Below are 22,341 nucleotides of genomic sequence, written 5' to 3'. Positions count from 1 at the left end.
GTCTATAAAAAAAGAGAAAAATGTGTGTTTATGAAAAGGGAAAAGTTCAACACTACCCCGGGGATGATTCAGTTCTGTTTGTAAAATTGGATTTTTGAAAACATCTCTGGGCCATCAAAAGTGCTGACAGAATCCTACTCTTCCGTCAGAAAAATAATCATTCCACACTTTCGCTTTAACCCTTACCAAAATTAGCATTATGTATTAGTGTTATTCTGTACATACGATCAAATAAATTCATTAATTCACGTTAACCGCACAATTCTAGCAGCATTTCCAAGTACTATGGAACACATGCACTCGATATGGACAAAAATTATGTCAAAAAAATATGCGGCGTAGCGGTGAACGTTTGCATCTTTGATGTTCAGAATTACGGAGAAAAAAAACTTATCGGAATTCAAAACACTGCCTGTCTTCAGTTTTGGAAATACAATTCATGAAAATAATTCTCTAAGTTTAATTCCTTGTCAATCATATATGATTTTCACTTTATATATATGCTTCTAAACTCCCGTTCGTATATTTATTGACATGACTTCTCTTTCCGTTTCATTTTCACTAGGCTTATATTTTGTGAACAGTTACGACGGCATGGTTTAGGTATTTAATCCCCATGATGAATACTTCATTAACTCTTTACAACTTACTGAACTGTAACGCAACATACACCTAATGTTCACGTCATAGAAGTTTCTCCAAAGTTTAGCGTAAATAATTGACGTAATATTTTAGTAAGATTAAAACATTTTTTATTTTATGAGGTTTTAGCAAGTATAAATTAGAAGGGAATTGGCATAAAATTGAAGATTAATTTTACTTTTGAAAGTGCGTGAAAATGCGTGATTGCGGGGAAACGGTATATGCGTGATTTTGCGTTAGAAATAGGAAATGGTATATGCGGTAAAATGCGTGACTGCGGGGAAGAGGGTTAATTATACCATCTAAAAATTGCAAGATTTGGAGTATATTTTATTCTGCATATTTCCATTAACTTCTAAAACTTTTTTTGAAATCTTTAAATATAAGTATTTAGATACCCTGTATACATTATATGGATTACTATAACGTCATATTGTATAAATAATTCAAATATTTGGACGTTGCCTTAACATACCCACATGGCTAAATTGAAAATATATTGCACATTTAGAAATCTTTCTTCCTGGATATCTGAGTACAATCTGTTTAAATTATTTTTGAACAATAAGCCCCATCCAAATTGTGAAATTCATGTCCCGAGGGTCAAGATTTCAGTCCCTGAGTCGAGCTAAAATAGTCATTCACTGAAAATAACCTCTTAAAAATGAAATTCATGTTTTCTGAGCAAATACCTAAGATTAGGGTTTTGTTGGTCACAAATTATCTTGAAAGTTCATAGACTTTAATCAAAAAATCTAATGTATACATGCCGACAGTTCTGATGATCTTTAACGTCTTTTGAAAAGGCATTATTACATTATTACACATTTAAATGCGTTTCCATTTTCTTTTAAAACGGCGTTATAACGACGTTCTGAAAGGCCTTGTATTGCATTTTGTATAGGCGTTATAACGCCATTTTTTTGAGTTATTACACCTTTTTGCATGCCGTTTTTCGCTTTTTAAGGATTTTCAAAGGGGTAATAATGCCTTTTGAAAAGACATAATAACGCCTTTTTGAAAGGCACAATTGCGTCTTTCTGTTGCGTTACTTCAAATTTTTCGATTTATAAATCCTTTTCATTTTATGCTATTTTTAACCCCTTTTTGGGCGTTATTACTATTCACTTTGCTTTGTAACTGCCTTTTAATATTTGCTTTCTCCATAGATTTATCCCAATAGACTTTCGTACGGTAGTGTATCGTCTTGTTCACATCTTTCAGATTATAATGGGCTCTATTGATTTTCGAATTAAAATGCCTTTACAGTGCTTTAATGATCTTGGCATAATTATATGTATCAATATTGAATTTCATGATCAAAAGATATATATGTTTCTCTAGCATATTTACGTCTATTAGTATTTTAAGATTGAATGAATGAATAAATAATTGACTTGATAACCTTCCAATTTGTAACATCTTTAAGAGCCTATAAGAATGAAGCATCCTTTTTAAAAGTTTATGACACTTTATTTCTTGCGATATTAAAAGCAAATCTTTGTAGAATAACAGTTTTCTTTCTGAAGAAATATGTAAATTTCAAACAAGAAATACTGCAACTAAATTGAGTCATTATTGTTAAAATATTAAATTTGTGTAGCTTGATTGAGTATCTAAACTAAGAGGATGGTCTCTTACTCTGGAAACTATGTTGAACTACGATATCCCCATTCTTTACATTGTTTGTTTGTTTGTTTGTTTAGCATTCCTTCGATATTGAGACGCCAATACTTGCCCGTGGAGGGTTTCAAATTTAGACCTGTTAGGCTGTACCCGAGACTTACGGTCTTTGAGCAGTGAGGGATCTTTTTCGGGCCAACATCTGGACCTAGGTTTATTTGTACATATCTGAAGGACTGGTATCAGTGCTAGAGTGTGGGATTTGAACCTTGGACGTAAGAATCAACTCCTTACTCCGCGACTCTAGAGCAAACAATCTAACCACAGTTCCCCGCGGGCGATAAGTCCTTTAGTAGATAAATGAGCAAATTGACAGAAAAAAAAGATCAACGCCTAAATTTCTCAATTGCTCTTGTAGAATCTGCTTTCAGTGGCATTTTAGGCTTTTGTATATTGGAACAAATTTTTGAAAACTAAATGTCCAATGTTGGGGAACATTCTCAAACATAAATCTATATTAAAAAAAATATATATATATTATTCTATATCAATATATTCTCTTACTAAAATTGCAGCATAAAGTTAATACAGCTTCCTTATAGAAATGATGAATTTATATGAGCATATCCCTTTGATTAAAGTGATGATCTAAGATTTTTTTCAACTAAATGCAACAGAAGGATTTTTAAACGTCCTCTTAAAGAATTAAAGAAAACTCAAAGTATTTTGATAAATCCATATGAAAGACAAATTGCAAGTCTTTCTTACTCGCACTTAATAATAATAAAAATAAACAATGATTCACGAAATATATATATATATATATATATATATATATATATATATATATATATATATATATATATATATATATATATATATATATATATATATATATATATTTATATATATATATGACTGCCGTCATGAGAAAAGGGCCCTTAAGGTCAAAAATTCACAAATTGACTTTTGGGTAAATTTTGATAGCCTGACTCTTTCTGAATGCAAATATACAATTTTTTTAAAAGAAGTATCTCACCTTTTCAGTACTTTTTGAGCATTTTAGTAAGGCGCTTCAAATTTTAAACAACGTTGACGTTACTCTCTGAAAACGTAATGACGTCTACGTCAAATTCAGTTTCCAAACATTCTTAATTTTTTTTTAAATATATGTAACCTTACTCGATTTGACACATATCAACTTTAGAAAATATTTTGGGTTTTTTTCTTCCAAGCAACTAGTATATATATGTAATTATTCCTAAGGAAAGCCTAGTTCATATATTTTAGAGCAGATCTAGTAAATGGGGGGTGGGGGGGGGGTGGGGGTGGGGTGTTCTAGACAGGATCTAGAAACGGTTTATATGCAGTCAAAAATTAATACTTGTTTAATTCCACACATGATATTCTTTTTCATATTTAATACTCTAGCTCAATTTAGAAAATATATAAAGCAGTTTAACATTAAAACATAAAAAAACTACACAGATGTCCCATAGAGAAGGGAGAGATCCAACCCAAAGAAGGGCACCGCGCGCAAGGTGGGGCATCCCCTTGCAAAAAAGCACATCGCTCCCGATATAAAAAAAAAAAAACCCACATATATATTATTTTCGAGTATAAGCACGCATCCACTCATCCACACACACGCGTGTTACTTTATCCCATCTAAATTTGTTACGAGGGGATAATAACACCCCATGTATTTTATGTATCACCGAAGAATTCTAATGGGAAATAAATCCAGATACGCCATGATGTGTATTTTTTTTTTTTTTTCAATTTTAACGTTTGTTTCGTTCAAGAAAATCATAAATACTTTAATAAAAAATGTTTAAATAATAAAGTTTCCATTGTCTATACAATTCAATATACTTCGCCTGTTATGGAGTAGAAACCAAATGATAAAAAGAGAGGCACATAGTCAACTCAAAGGATTGTCTTAAAAAAATTTATTGCGTGAAAATTGAAACTTTTTGTCAACTTCTTATTTTTAAAGTTTATCACGCTTAGTTAATCAAACGTGGTTATAAATGCTTCTGTACTTTAATTTTTTTTTGAGGCACCTGTGGCCTCGACGCTACTTCTGTATCAATCAGTCCACAGTTCTTTAAAAGGCCGTTACTGTTATCTCAAAAAAAATATGGAATTGGTTTCTGTAAAAAAGATTCCTAATGAATTGGCAAAGTTCTCGCGATCATATTTGCCAGGTACTAATTATCGCCGGCTGGATATACAAGTATAGCTGGCAGTCCCATATCATATTTAAGCTTATTAAAGCTCGACATTTCAATTCTAGAAAAATAAAATTTCTTGTAACATTGCGCTTGATGTGAAATAATAACCTCTCTGGATTCGTGGGACTGATAAAATCTCGTCAGATATTAACCACTCATGTTATTGCAAGTCAATACATTACAACGATTGTCTGGTTCCCAATCCAGATTTACGAAAAGTTTTAAAAACATTGTGTAGTTTGACCAAAGAGCTGGTTGTCCTGCTCATGACTCTTTTTTATATATGCACGCTAAACGGAGCTGAACTTTTCTGAGCGAATCAAAGTACAGTTGCATCACAATTTTGATGAAATCTGTTTGAAACTGCAACTGAATATCTTGCGATACTTGAATATATATTTTACGCATTTAAGGCCATCTATTCATCTTCCACCGTGACATCAGCCATATCCTGACACCTAAGTTTTTCATATTTCGATGCAACGAAATGTATGTCTTAACCACTCAAACCAGTACTTAATTAAATATTACGTCCAACACACGTTTATACTTTTTTTGTATGAGGCGATGCGGTTAAGCAATATCCCCTTGAATGTTTGACACTCTGCTGGTCCACTCTAACTTGACTACCAATTCCTCTGAATCTCAAAATTAAAGAACATAAGTATTATTTAGAGAACGAGACAGGTACTGTATCGTAGATACAAATTTGGGGTGGACGAGTGCGTAGCACGAGTCTCCACCCCAAATTTGTATCTACGATACAGAACCTGTCGAGTTCTCTAAATGATTTGTGACACGATCAATAAAAAAAAAAAAGTACCGCCCACTTCATACCCGTGCAGCATCCGAACTTCCGCCAGAGTTCGTTTGTTTTTTTCTGTAGATGAGGCCTCGACGGGGAGTATACATCCGCAGTATATATATATTTTCACGGACAACGTAAGACTTAGTCAGATTAGTTTTGACAACGGGGTAGACGTAACAGACTCGAAGTCAGTCTTAATTGATAAGGTGGACGATTTAACCTTGTTGTAAATGGAGATTGATCCGAATTTATTTCAGGGGTCTTAAAATCTCAGTTAACTATAGATACACATTCAGGCGATACAGTTTTTCGATGGATTTTGATGTTGCGGATTTTTATTTTCTTATTGAAATGCGACATTAAAAACGAAGTGAAAGAGATGTGCGGCAGTCGTCAGCGATAAGGATTTAAGATGGAATTTTTAAAAAAAAATCCTGAAAAATGGGCGGAGGGGGAGTGCGAATTTCACGTAATGTATGCTGCATCCGCGAACCCATTGGCTTTACTATTTTGAAGGGGACACAAAATGCAGGGAAAGCAAACAGGTTTTCAGGAATTTCTCGAACATAGGATGTTTTCCATAATTGCGACTTTTCCTTTTCGTTTGGATCGAAATAACGTGTAGATTCTGTGTGGAATAATTTTTTTAAAAGTGATTGAGAAATTTTGACATTTTACATTCCTAAGGAAATATTTCTTCAAATTTATAATAGGAAAAAATCAGCATTTACTATTTGAACGTGCTTTTGATAAATTGAATCAGATTTATTTTTAGACCGTGTTGTATTTTAGATACAGAACAGTTGGCTAATACAAGACAGTATACAGAGCTAATACAGAACAGAAAGTAGCTCCGCCCACTGTATTTCCGTTCTGTATTGCTAGTACAGAACAGCAAACTTCAAAGAAAAACACCGCAATCGTGTCACAACTCGTATTTTAGCCTGTTACCACACGACTGGAATAGAAACATTTTTCTTCAAAAGCAGAAAGGTGTGTGTGTGTTTGTTTAACCATTTTCCTTAAAGTCGTGTAAAGGTATAAACTTCAGTATTCCGACATCAACAGAACTTTCAGAAAATGTCAAAATATCCGGGGAATCGAGATATCAGAGTCGGGATCGACGTCCAAGATCTTAACACGAAACGTGACCAATTTATTACATACATGTATGAATTCTATATAGTTAGAAAAATAAAAAATGCTTCCTTGCATATTTCACGATCATCAAATTTTTACATGTACCTCCATTTTTTCCGTTTTAAACATTACCAGTGCTTTTATTTTCCATCTTTCTCAAAATGTAGATTTCTTGATTATATTTGTTGTCTTACGATTGGTGTTAATGTTGTTGATGATTTTGAACATTTTCATAACATTTGAATATGACACCTATAACCACTTGTTATAATTACTAGTACTTTTTCCTCTATCAGTGATTTATTCTCAAAAGATGTCACCAATTCAACATTTCTCAGAAATTCGTAATTTCTGTACAGCCTCATATATTGTTTAATTTGTTGTTTCCACTGTATGTTTCATAAATATTTTCTATCATAATATCACTGTCGATGGAATTGTTATTATCTTCAACATTGAGTATAATGCTGCTGGAAAAGGACCCACCTGTTTTTAATTCCAAAACATATTACATTTCAATTTTAAGCCGGCTTGTATAAAACAATTTAAGAAAATTGATAAAATAGTCATTTTTATCAGAGACTACTTTTTTAAATGTATTTTTTTGATTATTTCAAAATTGTTTTCTCTTAAATATTTTTTAGCAAATCTTTGTGGCACCCACCTCCTCCGTTTTTCCTAAGCATATTCTCTTCACACACATTTGGAAATCGGCGCTTCACCCTTAGCTGTCAAACAGTGCATAACAGTATGTTTAACTATGGATTAAAATTAAAATGGCTGAATAACTTTTACATGAAGGTATTTTTCAGAATAAAGAAGCACTTATAAAGAAGTATATATGTGAATTGATCTCTCTCTCTCTCTCTTAGCTGCAGAACTGTAGCTCTCCAAAAAAAAAAAAAAAAAAAGAAAAAAGACAGACATGAGAGCAACAGTGCCACCCATAGAAAAATCTGTGTATTTATTGCGCATAACAAATTGCGCTCGGTTCTGGATTTACTTCTCCAAATTCTTGCCTCAACTGCACAAAAGCTCGATTTCATAAAAATCCTTTGACGTCTTTCAACTACTCTTGTAGCTGACATCTTTACGAAGCGCGTTTCGCCGAATTGTCTAGCCACCCAAAATAGCAGTATTAACAGGCGAAATTTTGGATGGTCTTAATTTCTGGCCCAGTAGGGCTATTAACAACGATTATGGGAAATGTTTTGATGTGGGAATAGTGCAAAAATGTGTTAGGAACACACGGTCAGTAATATTTTGAGTTTGCAGTTTAAAAATACGAAGAAATAAATCGAGGAACAGCACACTTTTTTGTACGAAATAAATATACAGTTTTTTTCTATGGGTGGAACTGTAGCTCTCCGGTCTGTCATTTTTTTTTCGGAGAGCTACAGTCCCGCAGCTCTCTCTCTCCTAAAAAAAATATATACGTGTATGTAGAATACATTTTAGTGTTAAAACTACTTACTATGAGTAAAATTTAAGCATTTGCAAATTGCTCAGAAAATAAATATATATCATCTTTTGTTATACATACATGTAATATATAGACATCGCTATAAATCGCTCTACCTAACAATGTGTTTAATGTCGCTTTGAGATTGATTATGTGATATCAAGTTAAATACATCAGCAGAATTATAAATGAATGCATGTACTAAATAGTAACAATATTATTCATTAGAAATGTCCTAATTAAATTTCATATAATTTGATTGGGGGGGGGGGGGGTAACACTTGGAAATCCAATTTTTTTTCTTGTTCGAGTCGACAAAAAATACTTCCGTGTTTACAACACCACGACTTTGACGTCGTTTTCTGCGCATTGTGACGTCAAAAGATAAGGGCCCTTTTCTCATGACGGCAGTCATATATATATATATATATATATATATATATATATATATATATATATATATATATATGTGTGTGTGTGTGTGTGTGTGTGTGAGGGGGTGTGTGTGTGTGTGTATGTATGTATATATATATATAATCCTCTGCATTATAAAGCATTCAGTAATACTTCTGGGAAGCAACCTGTCATACTGACTTGAAAGCCTTTCATAGTAAAACTTGATAAGCAGCTTATCAAATACTTAGTCAATATGTATAAACGACTTTAATAAAATGAAACTTGTACGTGCACAGTTTGAAGGCTATAACAAAAACCAATCAAATTTACATGTACATGTAGCTACCATTCGTTTCCTTCAAACCTATTCCCTTATCATTATTCATGTTCTCAGAAATGAAAGTAATATTATTCTAACTAACCAGGATCAAACTAAAATAAAATCATATAACATGATATTTTACATGGCAGCTATAGTAAAGTAAATCAGACAATGAAAATAAGTGGTTACCGTCCTGATATTAAGCTTTATTGTTAGACTGAAGAAATAGCATAGTATAGAAAATAAAAAAAATGAAGAATGTAGAATGAAAGTTTACTTTTAAAAGAAACATTGATATTCATAAAACAATTTCATGATGTCCGGAATCTTCATAATCTATAAACTAGGTCAAGGATACCATTTATTATTCTCTTTAGCTGGTTTTTATTTTTAGGGAAAACAAATTCAATTTTGAAGACAACTATTGCGTAGACCATTGCTATCTTTTTCATATGGATTTTTTAAATATATCTGTTGTCTCTTGCATTTTTATGAAATATTGCAGTTGTCCCTCTTTGATCAGACTTCCTGGAGAAGATTTAAATAAGCTTATAATCTAGATGACACACTATATAGTCATGTATTTTATACTGTATTTTTTTGTTATAATATTGAGTTTCTTTAGTTTTCTTAATGCTTCATGGATGAATGATTCTATGCTATATTTTGTAGCTCGTACACTAAAGGTTTGTTGAAAATGCATGTTTATGTCAAGGTTGATTAAGATAAATATATCGGAATCACTGTTGTACATGTGTACCGCGATAGATAATAACAAATATAATACTTAGTAATTGAAAAGCAAACACACTATAAATGCATTTCAAACACTCTTTAATTGCTTTCCATTACAATTATCTCTCTATTCGGTCAGACCCAATTGATTGATTTTTATTAAATATAAAAAAGCTGAAAGTGTTTTTTCTGGAATAAGTCATTATTAATGCATGATGTCATTAATTCCCTTTTGTTCTTTTTTTACGAAGAAAAAGTATTACGAAATTCACAATATTTATCTATAATTTTAAGGCACTTGACATTTGTTATGTCCGATGTATTCTGCAGAATACAGAATTGTGGATGGTTTCTTTTTTTAAAAAAAAAGTTTGAATTATTAAGTAACTTGAGCTGCTCATGGACGTAAGATGCTTAATGAGAGGGACGTCTCAAAGTGTACATTATGCTGAATTAGGAAAGAAATGTCCATACATAGGACAAGACGTTTGAGGATGTAACATAAGAATGGAATCTTTGATGATTTTTAAATAGTTAAATATAAGTTCAAAGAAAAGAATTCACAAAAGTTAAACAAGAAAGGATGGCTAGCAAAAATTACACATATAGCAGAAAAAAATGTTAAAGACATCAAAAAGTTCTTTTCAATGGCTGAGAAAATATGGTTCTGACAAGAGGCTTAAAAGATCGACAGGTATCTTGTTTCTTTAAAAAGCAGTAATTGTTTAAAGTCAAAGAAAGTGCATATAAAATACCAATAATGACCTTTTGCTGTGAAACAGTACGTTAAAGTGGTAGACATATATGCTTGTTCAAAGCAAAGGAAAAGAAAAAAAATGGAGAGATTGAGGATGAATCGTCTATTTTTATGCTTCGTAGACATTCATCAGACAGTACATAGGTGAATATTAAGACTTTCAACCTCAAGATCATGAAATATATGCATGTGCAAATATATTAATGTCAAACATATCTAAATTACATGAATGGAACAACATTGTGCACAGGTGCTATTGTACGAATGCAGAATCGACATATACACTGAAATAGGAAGTCTCATATTTACCATTCAATTGAAGTACGGGTTAATTTTTCCCATCTAGATCAGTAGCACAGATGATATTGACATTTAAGCATTGAATCATTTATCTTTGAAAGATGTAGTCCCATAACTGCAACGGTGCGTTCAAACAAATTGAGTATATATCGTGCGTTAGGTTTGTATTACAAAGTTAACTTCTGGACAGACTAGTGTTAACGTAGCTAATATAATAAATATTTAACAGCAAGGAAATAGTGTGTATATTGTTGACAAATATTGATTGCAAGCATTTATTTATACTCCAAATAATTATATGGATCTGATATTTTTTAGTGACACGGGTATGTATTGCTTTAAATATTTAAATCCACTGAATATTATTTCCTTTATTTCTTATAAAAACATAAACAACACTAAGCAAGCCACCTGCATAGATTTCTTAAGCAAAGGCTGTTCCATCAATTATGCATACAACGACATACACATCTATAATACAATATTTAACACACACACACACACCCTCACACACACACACATACCCTCACACACACACACACACACACACACACACAGATATATATATATATATATATATATATATATATATATATATATATATATATATATATATATATATATATATATATATATATAAACAATAAAATGTCTTTGGTTGTAGTGCGGGAATTAACGTCGCAGCTATTGCAGAGAAAATTCACATAACCCGCTTACGCGGGTTCTGTATTTTTTTCTGCAACAGCTGCGACATTAATTGCCGTACTACAACCAAAGAAAGCATTTTATTGTTTAATTATCTTTTAGATTGACTTAATGAGGAGTGGCACGTGTAAGTACTGCAGTAGGTCTTTCATCCCATAGAATAAAGACCCAATATTATGAAATCAAATTATGTATATCAAGTTTTTTTTTTTTTTTTTTTTTTTTTTGGTTTCATTGCGTTTTATTATTACTTTAAATTAAGAGGTATTGCTTAAGAGTATTTTGTTTCTCTATCGTTGATATTTTTATTTGGTGGGGCAACCAAATTTGACATACATGTTCCTTATTCAGTACCTGAGTAGGAAATACCGGTGGTATTCAAGTTTCAGCTTTTCAGCCATTTTCAAAATGGCTGCCATTATTGCATATTTAGAATTTTGATTTTTTTTTCTCAGACATTTTTCAAATCGTTGAAATAGTCGATCAAAATTTGGTCAAACAAAAGATTCAAGTGTTATTTCACATATGTTTGCAGTGAGGGTGCGGCAATTTAGAGATTTTTGTTGTTTTATGTAACGTTGCAGTTCCTCCATTCTTGGTCATGACTTTAATTAACTTTTTAACTTTACTCATTTCGAATATACCTTTGACCCCGTTTTTTCTTGTTTAATCTTGTATCTCATGTCTGCTTGAGTGTGAAATAGAATTTTGCGAAGTCTAGGATATATTCTCTAACGTACATGGGACTGAATTCCTCTAGCACTTGATTAAAGGGTTGTCTTGTTAGCCAGTTGACAAGTATCAGGAATAGTGTTGGCAAAGTCTAGGCAGTATATTCTTTTCTGTAAAGGGTTTTGAATTCCTCTTGCACTTTTGTAAAGTTACCTAGTAGACAATTATCAGGAATAATGTTGGTGATAAGAGACAGCCATGTTTAACCCTAGCTTTTAAAAATAAACGATTTTATCAGACGGAGTTCTCTTATGAACTTTTTTGAAACTTTGACTTCGTACAATGTCTTCATCACGTTGTCGATCCAACGTAACTGGGATTCCATAATATCTAAACAGTTTCCAAAAAAGCTTTCTCCATTGATGATTTCAAATGCTTTTTTTTTCAAAATCATTGAAGTTTATGTAGCGTGATTATTGTAATTCCTCATGTTAATTGCTCTTAAAAGAACGCGTAGTGCAGTGTTTGGTCTCTGCAGATTCTGATCGATCTAAACCTGTTTTGTTCATTTCTTAATATTTTGCCTCTTTTATATTATGTATTTCACATAACATGAATTAGAACATTGCATACTACAAGAACAATTTGATGCCTCGCCATTTTTTGCCGAGATTAGGATCATAGTTTGACAATCAGTCCCCTCTTCCACTAACAAGAGATTCTCTCTGTTTCTCATGGATTATTTAACAGTAGATTTCCCTTTTTCTTGTCATCAAGTCCTCACTGCCTCAGCTCATTTATTATTTCTTCAATCCCTGCAGTTTTCCATATTAAAAAAGATTTATCTTAAGTAGCTGTTGTCACTTCCTTCACGCTTAATTCTTCCATATATTTTATATTCAGGTCTTTCCCTAGTTGATTGTTATTTGGTCCATCTGTTAATTGTTTTTCTAGATCTAGCTTAAGCAACACTTTTCTTTTTGACCGGCTTTTACCTGTCCTTCTCTATCTCAGAGTTTTATGATGCTTAATGAGTCCTCAAATCTCTTCTGTGGGCTGCCAGCTCAATTTCCTGAGGAAGACTCATATATAAAGTCTTTTTCTCGCCTGCAGTTATGATGGACCTCTTTTTCTAGCTCCTGATATTAAGTTTGAAGCTTACTTCTTTGCAATCTTGTCATGTCCCGTAATCGAAGATTAGGGTACATATAGTTTTTGTCCTGCCCGTCTTTTTGTCTTTTTTTCTGCAAAGATTTTAACATTTGATTGGTTGGAGCAATGGCTTTCATATTTCACATGAGTATTCCTTGTGAAAGACCTTTCTTTGGATATCATCATATTTGACATTCCGACCTTGATCTTGTATTTTGACCCATTTTTGCAACATTTTTCCAAACTTTAACCTTGGCCATAACTTTTAAACGGTTGGTGCTAGGGCTTTGTTAATTCACATGAGTATTCTTTGTGGAAGACCTTTCTTTGGATATCACCATATTTGATCTTCTGACCTTGACCTTTGATTTTATTTCACTTTTGAAAAAAAAAAAAAAAAAAAAAAAAAAAAAAAAAAAAAAAAAACTCTAACCTTGCCCATAACATTTGTTTGGTTAAAGCAACGGCTTTTAATATTTTCACATGCGTATTCCTTGTGACAAGACCTTTCTTTGGATATTATCTTATTTGACCTTTTGAACTTGACCCTGGATTTGTACTCACTTTTGCAACATTTTTCTAAACTTTATCCTTGTTCATAACATTTGAATGGTTGTCCCTGTGACAAGACCTTTGTTTTGGTACCAACATTTTTCCACTCTTGACCTTGGAGTTTGAATTGCATTTGAGAAACTTTAACCTTCGCCACGGGCTGTCATACGGGGGCATCAATGTTTCACAAACACATCTTGCTTTTGTATCCTGGAGTTCTTTATTTTTCTCTCTCTTAGCTTTCTGCCAATGTTTTAGTGACACCAATTCTTTAATTTATTTATTATCCTTTTGCTAGGATTCTTTAGCTATGCTTTTGAAAATGTCTTTACCTGTATTTCATTTGTTTATGGAGGTCTTTTGTGGTATCTAGACTTTGAATTCGATTCTCTTATTGGATTTTTTCCCTGTTTTTTTAACATTGTACTCAATGCGGTTATGTCCCTTCCGGAATTTGTTACTCTTATTTTCAACTTATTTTGCCAAGTAGTGGTTTAAGTTTATGTATGCTCCTCCTTTTATTCATACGTAACTAAGGTCAAGGCTTTTGCATCTCTGACGTATCATGACATAATCGGTCTTGATTTCATTATTCATCTGGCATCTCCCACGTTCTACTTTATAGATACATGTTTTCATATGTGGGAATACGGAACCTCCGATAACAAGGGCATTTATTGGAAGAAATTCAACCATAGTTTCTTTTGCATTTACGTAACTAAATGCATTTTGTAGGTGCAGATTTATGTTTGAGTTATAGCTAGTATTTTCTGAATATATGTTAAGGTTATGTTTCTCATAGAAAATTACAATTTAAAATTAAGTCAAAATTATGCAATTGACGAATCCGATGTGATGAAAGGAATTAGGAATAAATTCTTAAAAGATGAAAATGATACAAATATAACAAACTTGAATTAATCCCGCATTTATCGCCAGAGAGAGAGAGAGAGAGAGAGAGAGAGAGAGATATCATCTGCAACAAACTTTACTCTGTTTCTTAGAAAAGTTAATGTGGTCTGTATGAAAGGACAAAAGAAATTTCTAACTTGAATTCTTCAACATCAGAATATAGACTCCAATCTGTGATTGTGGGTGCTGACAATCATAGGCTTTTTAAGCTGCCACTTTTTATGGAAGAAACTAGTTCATTTCAGTTGTATGCAGTACTTTTCACGCCAAAGTATAGCGAGGTGGATTGAATTCATGTCAAAAACTATACTTTAAATCCATTTTCTTTAAAGAGGTATACTCTTAGTCGTACAGTCCATTTCATTGTCTGGCGTTGAACATTTTGATTGTGTAACAGATGGCGATTGCGAAAGTTACATTTTCAAATCTTCCAAGTTGATTTTCCGAAAACGAAAATGATGAATATTTATTAGCAATAGCCATGTGATTATTAATTCATTGATGAAGTACACATCATTACTCCAAATGTTTTGACTAAAAGAGTTGCACACGAAAATACATGAGATCATTTTATATTTGCCAAGTGCTGTAATTTTCAACGTATCCTCTCAAAGTGACACTTTCCTGTCCGTGATAAAAATTAATGTATTTATACCATCAAATGATTTTAAACTGCAGTTTAATCAGGAAATGTTTATTACGCGACACTTGTGAAACTTCCGTCCTGGGTGTTTTACTGTGTTATTATTTCAGATAATTTGATTTTTTTTATTCCATCCAGTAGACCAATACCAGAGCTTTTGTGCGTCATCGTCCGTCATTCATCGTGTGCTGTAAGTATCTGGAAAGCAATAGAATATTTCAGCTAATTCTCTGTAATGGTTAGATTGCATTTTAGCCAGCTTTTTGATGTTGCGTCAATGAATAAGGGCAAAACTTATTTTATGCAAGCAGAGTACAAGTGCAATACTAAAAAAAAGGTTTTTGTATAGGTTTCCTTTCCACCATTCAGACCATCGTGATCTGCAAATTGAAAAATTCAGAAATCTTTTCCGACATCGATTTAAACCTTGTGACGGTACATGTTGTCGTTTTGTACATATTGTAGTTGGCGACAATATGTACCTACCCTCAATGCATACATTGTCGTCCATCGGTACATATTGTCGCCGGCTGAAAAGTTACACATGTACATTCTCTCGCTGGCGTCATTACGTGCCTCACCTCACTGTACATATTGTCGCCCAACAGATATTGCTGCTTAAAGATGTCTTTTGTTGTTTTTGGTGGTATTTTGAATGTAATTGGTGTGTGAATCACACTGACGTGTTTCGTATGCTACTTTATGCAGCGTGATTGTGACGGTACATTTTGTCGTCCTGTTCATATTGTCGCTGGTGACAATGTGTACCTACCCTCACTGCGTATATTGTCGTCCATCAGAACATGTACATGTCGCATGACAATGCATGACAATGCTCCATATAAATATGACTAATCATTACTTTGCAGTTTTTGAGAAGATAATTTGTAAAGAATTTTCCCATATATCCCTATGTAAAACTTTGATCGCCAATTGTGGCCCCACCCTAGGTCCGGTTTTATTTGAAGATACTTGAATACTTGAAGATTATTTTTATGTAAAGGTGTGTTACTTTATATGTTAAAGCGACAGTACGGCTGCAAAATGTGTGCTTTTTCTTCCAAATTTACCCAATATGTCATTAAGAAATAAGGTATAAAGTTGATGTAAGAAGTTTGAGAAACAAAAATATTCTCTACTCAAACAAAATTAACGTAATTAGAATCTGCCGGAAAATCAAGGGTCGTACGAACTGGAGCAATCTTAGATCTGTTTATTTTGTACCACGTGAATTCTAAAACGACACGTGCCTACACTGTAAAGTTTACATTTATAATGAATATTAGATGAAAGCAATTTTCAAAAACACAAATTATCATGACTTTCTTATAAAATAATCTTAAATAATAATCGTAAAGATTTTAGTCTGCATTCAGGCGAATTTAACAGAATTAAAAGTCAAATGTTTAGGTTTTGTGTATTGGGTCAAAGAAAGGAAAAACCAACTAATCATACGTTATCGCGGCAAATGTCAAAAAAAATATTTTTCTGCACAATTAAAAAAATTAGCATTTCAAATGGCAACAATGTTTATAAGTCAAAGATGTATTTTTTATGTTGAGTTTACACTATTTTTTTTTTCTTTGAAAGTGACGGAAAAATGAGAAATGATAACAAGTATCAACAAACCTGTCGAATAGAACCTTCGAGAGCCCTGCTTGAGTGTCGCCGAGTTCCCGTTTCCTCTTTATCCAGCGATTATATTAATCCCCAAACTAAATTTTAGTCAGGAAAGTTGCTTTTTCAAGTTCTATTTTCAGTTTCTTTTTCTTTTTGGTCGACTTTGTCAATGTAGCAGGCCTTCCGGGATTCCCTCTCTAACCATGCTGTTTTGTTTTTGAAAACTATGCATGCGTGAATAGCATGGAATGTGGAACCCTGAATTCGTTGCGATGTATATATTTACGTCCCATAAATAACTATTAATTTTAATGAAATAATCCAAATTATTTAATTCTAAAAATTGTAATTTTCTGAAAGTTTATACATTTATGAGTAGTAAAAAAAATTCCAAATCTTGCCGGAAAATTTTATCTAGTCAGTTTTTTTTAATGAGATGCACTTTAAATAAAATTATTTGATTTTGAAATTTTACCTGTGGACTTAATTGAAAGTATATGTTAGTCAAACAAAAAGAATTTACCAAAGCAAAAAAAAAAAAAAAAAAAAAAAAAAAAAAAAAAATCAAACACCGAGGGAAGTTTTATCAAAGGTATTTTTTCTGCAGTAATATTAAATTTTTCGCTCAGCAACAGGGGATCTAGAAAAACTTTCTGCTTAATTCTAATGAGAGCCAGCTCTTTACGGACACTGTGAAATCTATGATTCTTGGATGCAAGGTTGAATTCAATTTTTCAAGTACTTTCTATGTCTAGCATCCACCCAAAATAACAAACCTATCTTTTACGGAAATCAACTAAAACACACGATAATATTGATAAAGGTTATTATTGAGGAATTTTCTTAAAGTTTGGAAAAAAAACAATGCAAACAAAAAACAAAAACAAAAACAAAAACATAAAACAAAAAACAAAACCAAAAAAAAAAAAAAAAAAAAAGAAAGAAAGAAAGAACAAAAAAAAAAAAATTAAACAAAACAAAAACAAAACAAAAAACAAACAGCATCGATTCAAAGTCCCATCTTAGACACAAAACCTTAAAATGATATAAAATAAGAATGATATGTCGATCTCATGAGATTTAAAAGCGAAAAGTCTGGATCTATTTTGTATGTGTGTTATTCTTTTTATTTTCATAACTCAAATCAATCCGTCTTCGGACGCTAATCATAAAACAAGACCAATAAAAAAAAAAAATGGAATGGCATAATATATCTTTGAAAATATCGTTCTTTTATCCTGAACACTTATTATAAATGAAAAAAAAAAGAATCTTTAAAATCTAAAATAATACAGTGACTTAAATATGGATTTGCAGACTGGGTAAACCATTAAAAAAAATAAAAATCTTTTCATTTTCTTTTGACATAAGCAAATGTGATTTCCCAAGAAATAATTCAGGAAAGATTGTGCACCTTTATTAGCCTACCTGTTTTTATACTCCTATGAAGCAGAATGTACTCAGATTTTTTTTTTTATATAGAAGAAGAAAACGGTGGACTTCAATTCGATATTTAGCTTCGCACTCGTGAAAACATCGAAAAATCCTGTCCCACTCGTGAAATAAATTCCATATTCATCTACAAGACATTGAATATCCTCTATATAGCTAATATTATAAAGTTCTCCTTACTGTCTTTTTTTTATTGTACTTGATGGGTTTTGCATTATGTATTATGATACCGACATTTATTCTTATTATCATATTTCAAAGATAAAATCAAATATATTTTTTTTCTTCTCCTCTTTAGGTTGAAAAAATGAAGAAATAATAACAAATTTCATGTGTGATACAGAAAAGGACTTGAAAAATCATGGTACGTCTTTTCTTATTGTTGAACAATTAAGTTTTCTAGAAAAAAATGATTCAGTACAATTGTATACGTAGACGGAGTTAATTTAAAAGTGTTTGCATCTTTGTTTTAGGCAATACCTGATCCAATTCATTGGAGATCCAGAGATATATCCCTTAAATATGATGTTTCTTATCTACGTCCTGCAGAGGTCGCTGAAAATCAAACAGAGAAAAACAAGCGCTCAAAATCGGACTCAGATATTGATACACAAACCACCGATGAATTTAAAGCTGCTGTATTTCATTCTAAGACAAATACAAGTTCATATTTTTCTTTTGAAGATCTGATTAAAACCATAAAAGTTTTAGAAGAGAAGAAGGATGCACTGGCGATAAAGAACATCTTAAATGCTGCTTCTTCAAATGATATAAGAAAATTGTGTGAAAGTCTCTGTGTCGAGAAACCTAAAAATGATTTTATTTCCGACATTGTCTCGGAAACGATAGTAGAAAAATTCTGTAAAGGAAATGAGTCAAAGTTTACTATTGTAAATATTTGGACAGGATATCGATCTGTGGAGAAAAATTTCGAACAGTTAGAGCGACAGCAACTGTTTGCGCGATATAAACCCTTCAGAAGAAAAAGAGGAATTGATACACTCGTTGTAGTTGTGGAGCAAAATATACAAAGAAAAACGGGAAGTTTCTGTGGACTAGACCTTATTATTGTCTCAAAAGATGAATGCAATTCGGAAGCAGCCTCATTGCTCTCTTTTGAATTTTGTGATACAACAGATTCGAGTGTGATTCAGATCGACGATGAAACCATCGCATTATTGTTTAATCAACACAGTAATATAACATTGATTAATAAATCTAATGTTCGCTCAAAAGGGTATAAATCAGGCGCACCTCATGTGGAAAAGACACCAACTATTGTCATATATTGCCAAATAAAAGGGGTTGTACCTAGGGGAGAAGAGACATTCCCTGAAAAAATAAATGGATTCATTGTCGACGTTCGGGAAGGAACTTGCCGACTAGCTGTAAACCCACTTCGCCCAGGTGAAAAGATTACGGACGAAGTATTTAAAACAACTGGAACACTAGGGGGATTTGTTAATATCCAAAATCCAAGGAAGGTGGGATTTTTGACGTGCGCTCATGTTGTTTTACCACCCAAAATTTTACAAAATAATTCTGCTGAGGAATATGTTCGAAAGAAAGATGTAATCCTTATACATGATCGAGAAAAAAGACAAATAGGTAAAATAAATAAAATCATGTTCATTCACGATAAGCCAAATGAAGTTAGTATTGATGCGGCTCTGATAGAGATTACAGATCGACACCCATGTGATGGATATTTTGCAGACGTTTATTTAGAAAATCAACTTCATTGCGCTGGTAAGTGTATACATTTTACAAGCCTAAAGAAGAAAATTTCAGACAGAATATTGATATTAGTAAGGTATATAACCTTTTAATTTGGGGAAAATTTTTTTAATTGATGTACATGTATATGAACTTTATTTCTTCATTTTTCTTCCATATCTTCAGGGTTTTCCGACAGACAAATACTACACTTTTCAAATGGTCAATTAGATCAAATCAACATGTTTAATTTCCGGAAACAAGTTATCAAGGTGGGTGCTACAAGTGGTATTACACTTGGTTCATTAAGAATTGGAAGGAGTTGTGCTCAGATTATAAATGATTGCGAAGTTATACTGAATAAAATTTGTCCTATTCGATTGTTTGGACAACTGGAAGTCATTCCAAGAATAGATCCATCCCAACCATCTGATTCGAGTGAAGCTTTTCTCAGTGAAGGAGATTCTGGAGCTCTAGTTTTTGTTATTGCGAGAGAAAACCCAGTTATCTTAAAATGTATTGGGATAGCTGTTGCGAAAACATCATATGGGGCCTGCTTAATGACGCCAATAGACAAGGTGTTTGATGCTCTTGGTCTTTCGTATAATTGTTTTACAAAGTTTTCCACACCGAATTCTTACAAGGAAACGGATGAGGAAGGACTCCAGGATGTGCTTGCTTCAATAACACAAAAACTTACCGATATGCATTCAAATATGGCAACAAAGCAAGACATTTCAAATATGGCAACAAAGAAAGACATCCAAAATCTTAAACGTGATTTAGAAAGCTTTAATAGCAGACTTAACGAAGCAGAAGAGAGAATAAGAAAAGAGAGGAAAACAGGTAAAAATGAGGACAAGCAATAAATGTGTAATGATGTTTGTTTGTTTATTGTTTAACGTCCCTCGGAAGAATTTTTCACTCATATGGAGACGCCACCACTTGCCGGTGGAGAGCTACAAGTTTTGACCTTTACTAGGCACTCAGGGTCATTGAGCAGTGAGGGATCTTTTTCGTAGCAGCTTCTACTGCGACAAGGGATCTCGGTTTATACAGTCTCATCCGAAGGAATGGTCTCCACGTCCCACAGTTGGATTCGAACCCGCGACGTAAGGATCAACTCCTTACTCCGCGACTCTAGAGCAAACGCTCTAACCACTGCGCCACGCGGGCGACTAAATGAATACTAGCATCAAGTATGAAGAAAAATCGTAGATTATAAATTTTGCAAGTGAATGGATTGAATGTATTCACTTTCAGTGAATAACATTCAGGAAAAGATACAAATGTAGCCAAATCAATGCCTTTTCGATTTTTATATGAATAACTAAATTCGTTTAAGTCAGTTCCGTGAAGGAGAGTCCTTTGGACTTTTGGAAGATTTTTACATGTATGCTTTATGGATATTTTGTTTGAATATAAGGATGAAAAAAAAATCACATTGTATTCATGAATATACTTTTAAGCAATGAATATAAGTGAAGACATGCAAATTTCATCTTTTAGATCAGGAATAACAGGAAAAAAAATTGCAGAGAGAAAGATACTTTGTACATGTGCACTATGTACTCCAATTTCATTCATCATGCAGTAGTGCTAAATACTATAAATTTAATATGCCCTACTTGTTTAATGTCACATGAACATATATAATATAAGATATTTGTTTTATGCTACATATACATGTTAATGTAATATATTTGTATCATGCTACTTGAATATATATATATATATATATATATATATATATATATATATATATATATATATATATATATATATATATACGACTTGTTTAATCTTAAATGTACACAATTATGTAATATAAAATTTACTTGTTTAATGTCACAATTAATTTCGTTATGCCTTTAAAGTTGTGTCCTTCATAATTCTTTACTAAAAAAGTCTAACATTTCCAATTTCACTAAGAATGCATAAAAATTGATGAGCTTGACCGCAGAGTGAGATGTTGGACCTGATGAGATGGTGAGACGTCACAGGGTAGGCGAGATCAGGTATATCTTATTTGCATTCGTTGGAGTTCGATAGAACCGCAATGAGGGTAAACGAAAGTTACATCATGATATATCAAAATAAAAAGTAAAAGGTATAACAAAACATTTACTGACTGTGTTCTCGAGCAACATGCGTTTTGACGACCCTCGAATCAAACTGTTAGCCTGAGGCCTAATGGCCTCAGGCAAACAGTTTGGTTCTTGAGTCCGAAAAAACGCATATTGCCCTCGAACCCAGTCAATAAATGTATATCATTTACTTCTTAATGTAATAATTTATGGTGTTCCTGGTAGTTTGATTGCTACAATTAAAACATGACATTTAGCAAAAGACCTCCAATTTATTATGCAATTAGTATATTTTTTTTCTTTTGAAAGAAACTTTTTTATTATTATTCGTTTTACTTTTTATTTTATTTTTATTATTAAGGTCTTCCGTCTTCACGGAAGACCTTATAGTGATTCTACTGTTTCTTC

General features: G+C 32.5%; 1 protein-coding gene across 1 annotated transcript; it reads left to right on the top strand.

Moving 5' to 3' along the window:
- The first annotated feature begins 12,141 nt into the window (after positions 1-12,141).
- On the top strand, positions 12,142-20,715 carry LOC133174551 (uncharacterized). Its single transcript, XM_061309663.1, has 3 exons — positions 12,142-12,168; positions 18,604-19,879; positions 20,033-20,715. The coding sequence occupies exons 1-3, from the start codon at positions 12,142-12,144 to the stop codon at positions 20,713-20,715; spliced, it is 1,986 nt and encodes a 661-aa protein (XP_061165647.1).
- The last annotated feature ends 1,626 nt before the right edge of the window (positions 20,716-22,341 follow it).

Source organism: Saccostrea echinata, unplaced genomic scaffold, assembly GCF_033153115.1.
Source record: "Saccostrea echinata isolate AGI-Se365-2 ecotype Australia unplaced genomic scaffold, CSIRO_AGI_Sech_v1 ptg000058l, whole genome shotgun sequence".
NCBI lineage: Eukaryota > Metazoa > Mollusca > Bivalvia > Ostreida > Ostreidae > Saccostrea > Saccostrea echinata.
This window is presented reverse-complemented; position numbering and strand designations above follow the sequence as displayed.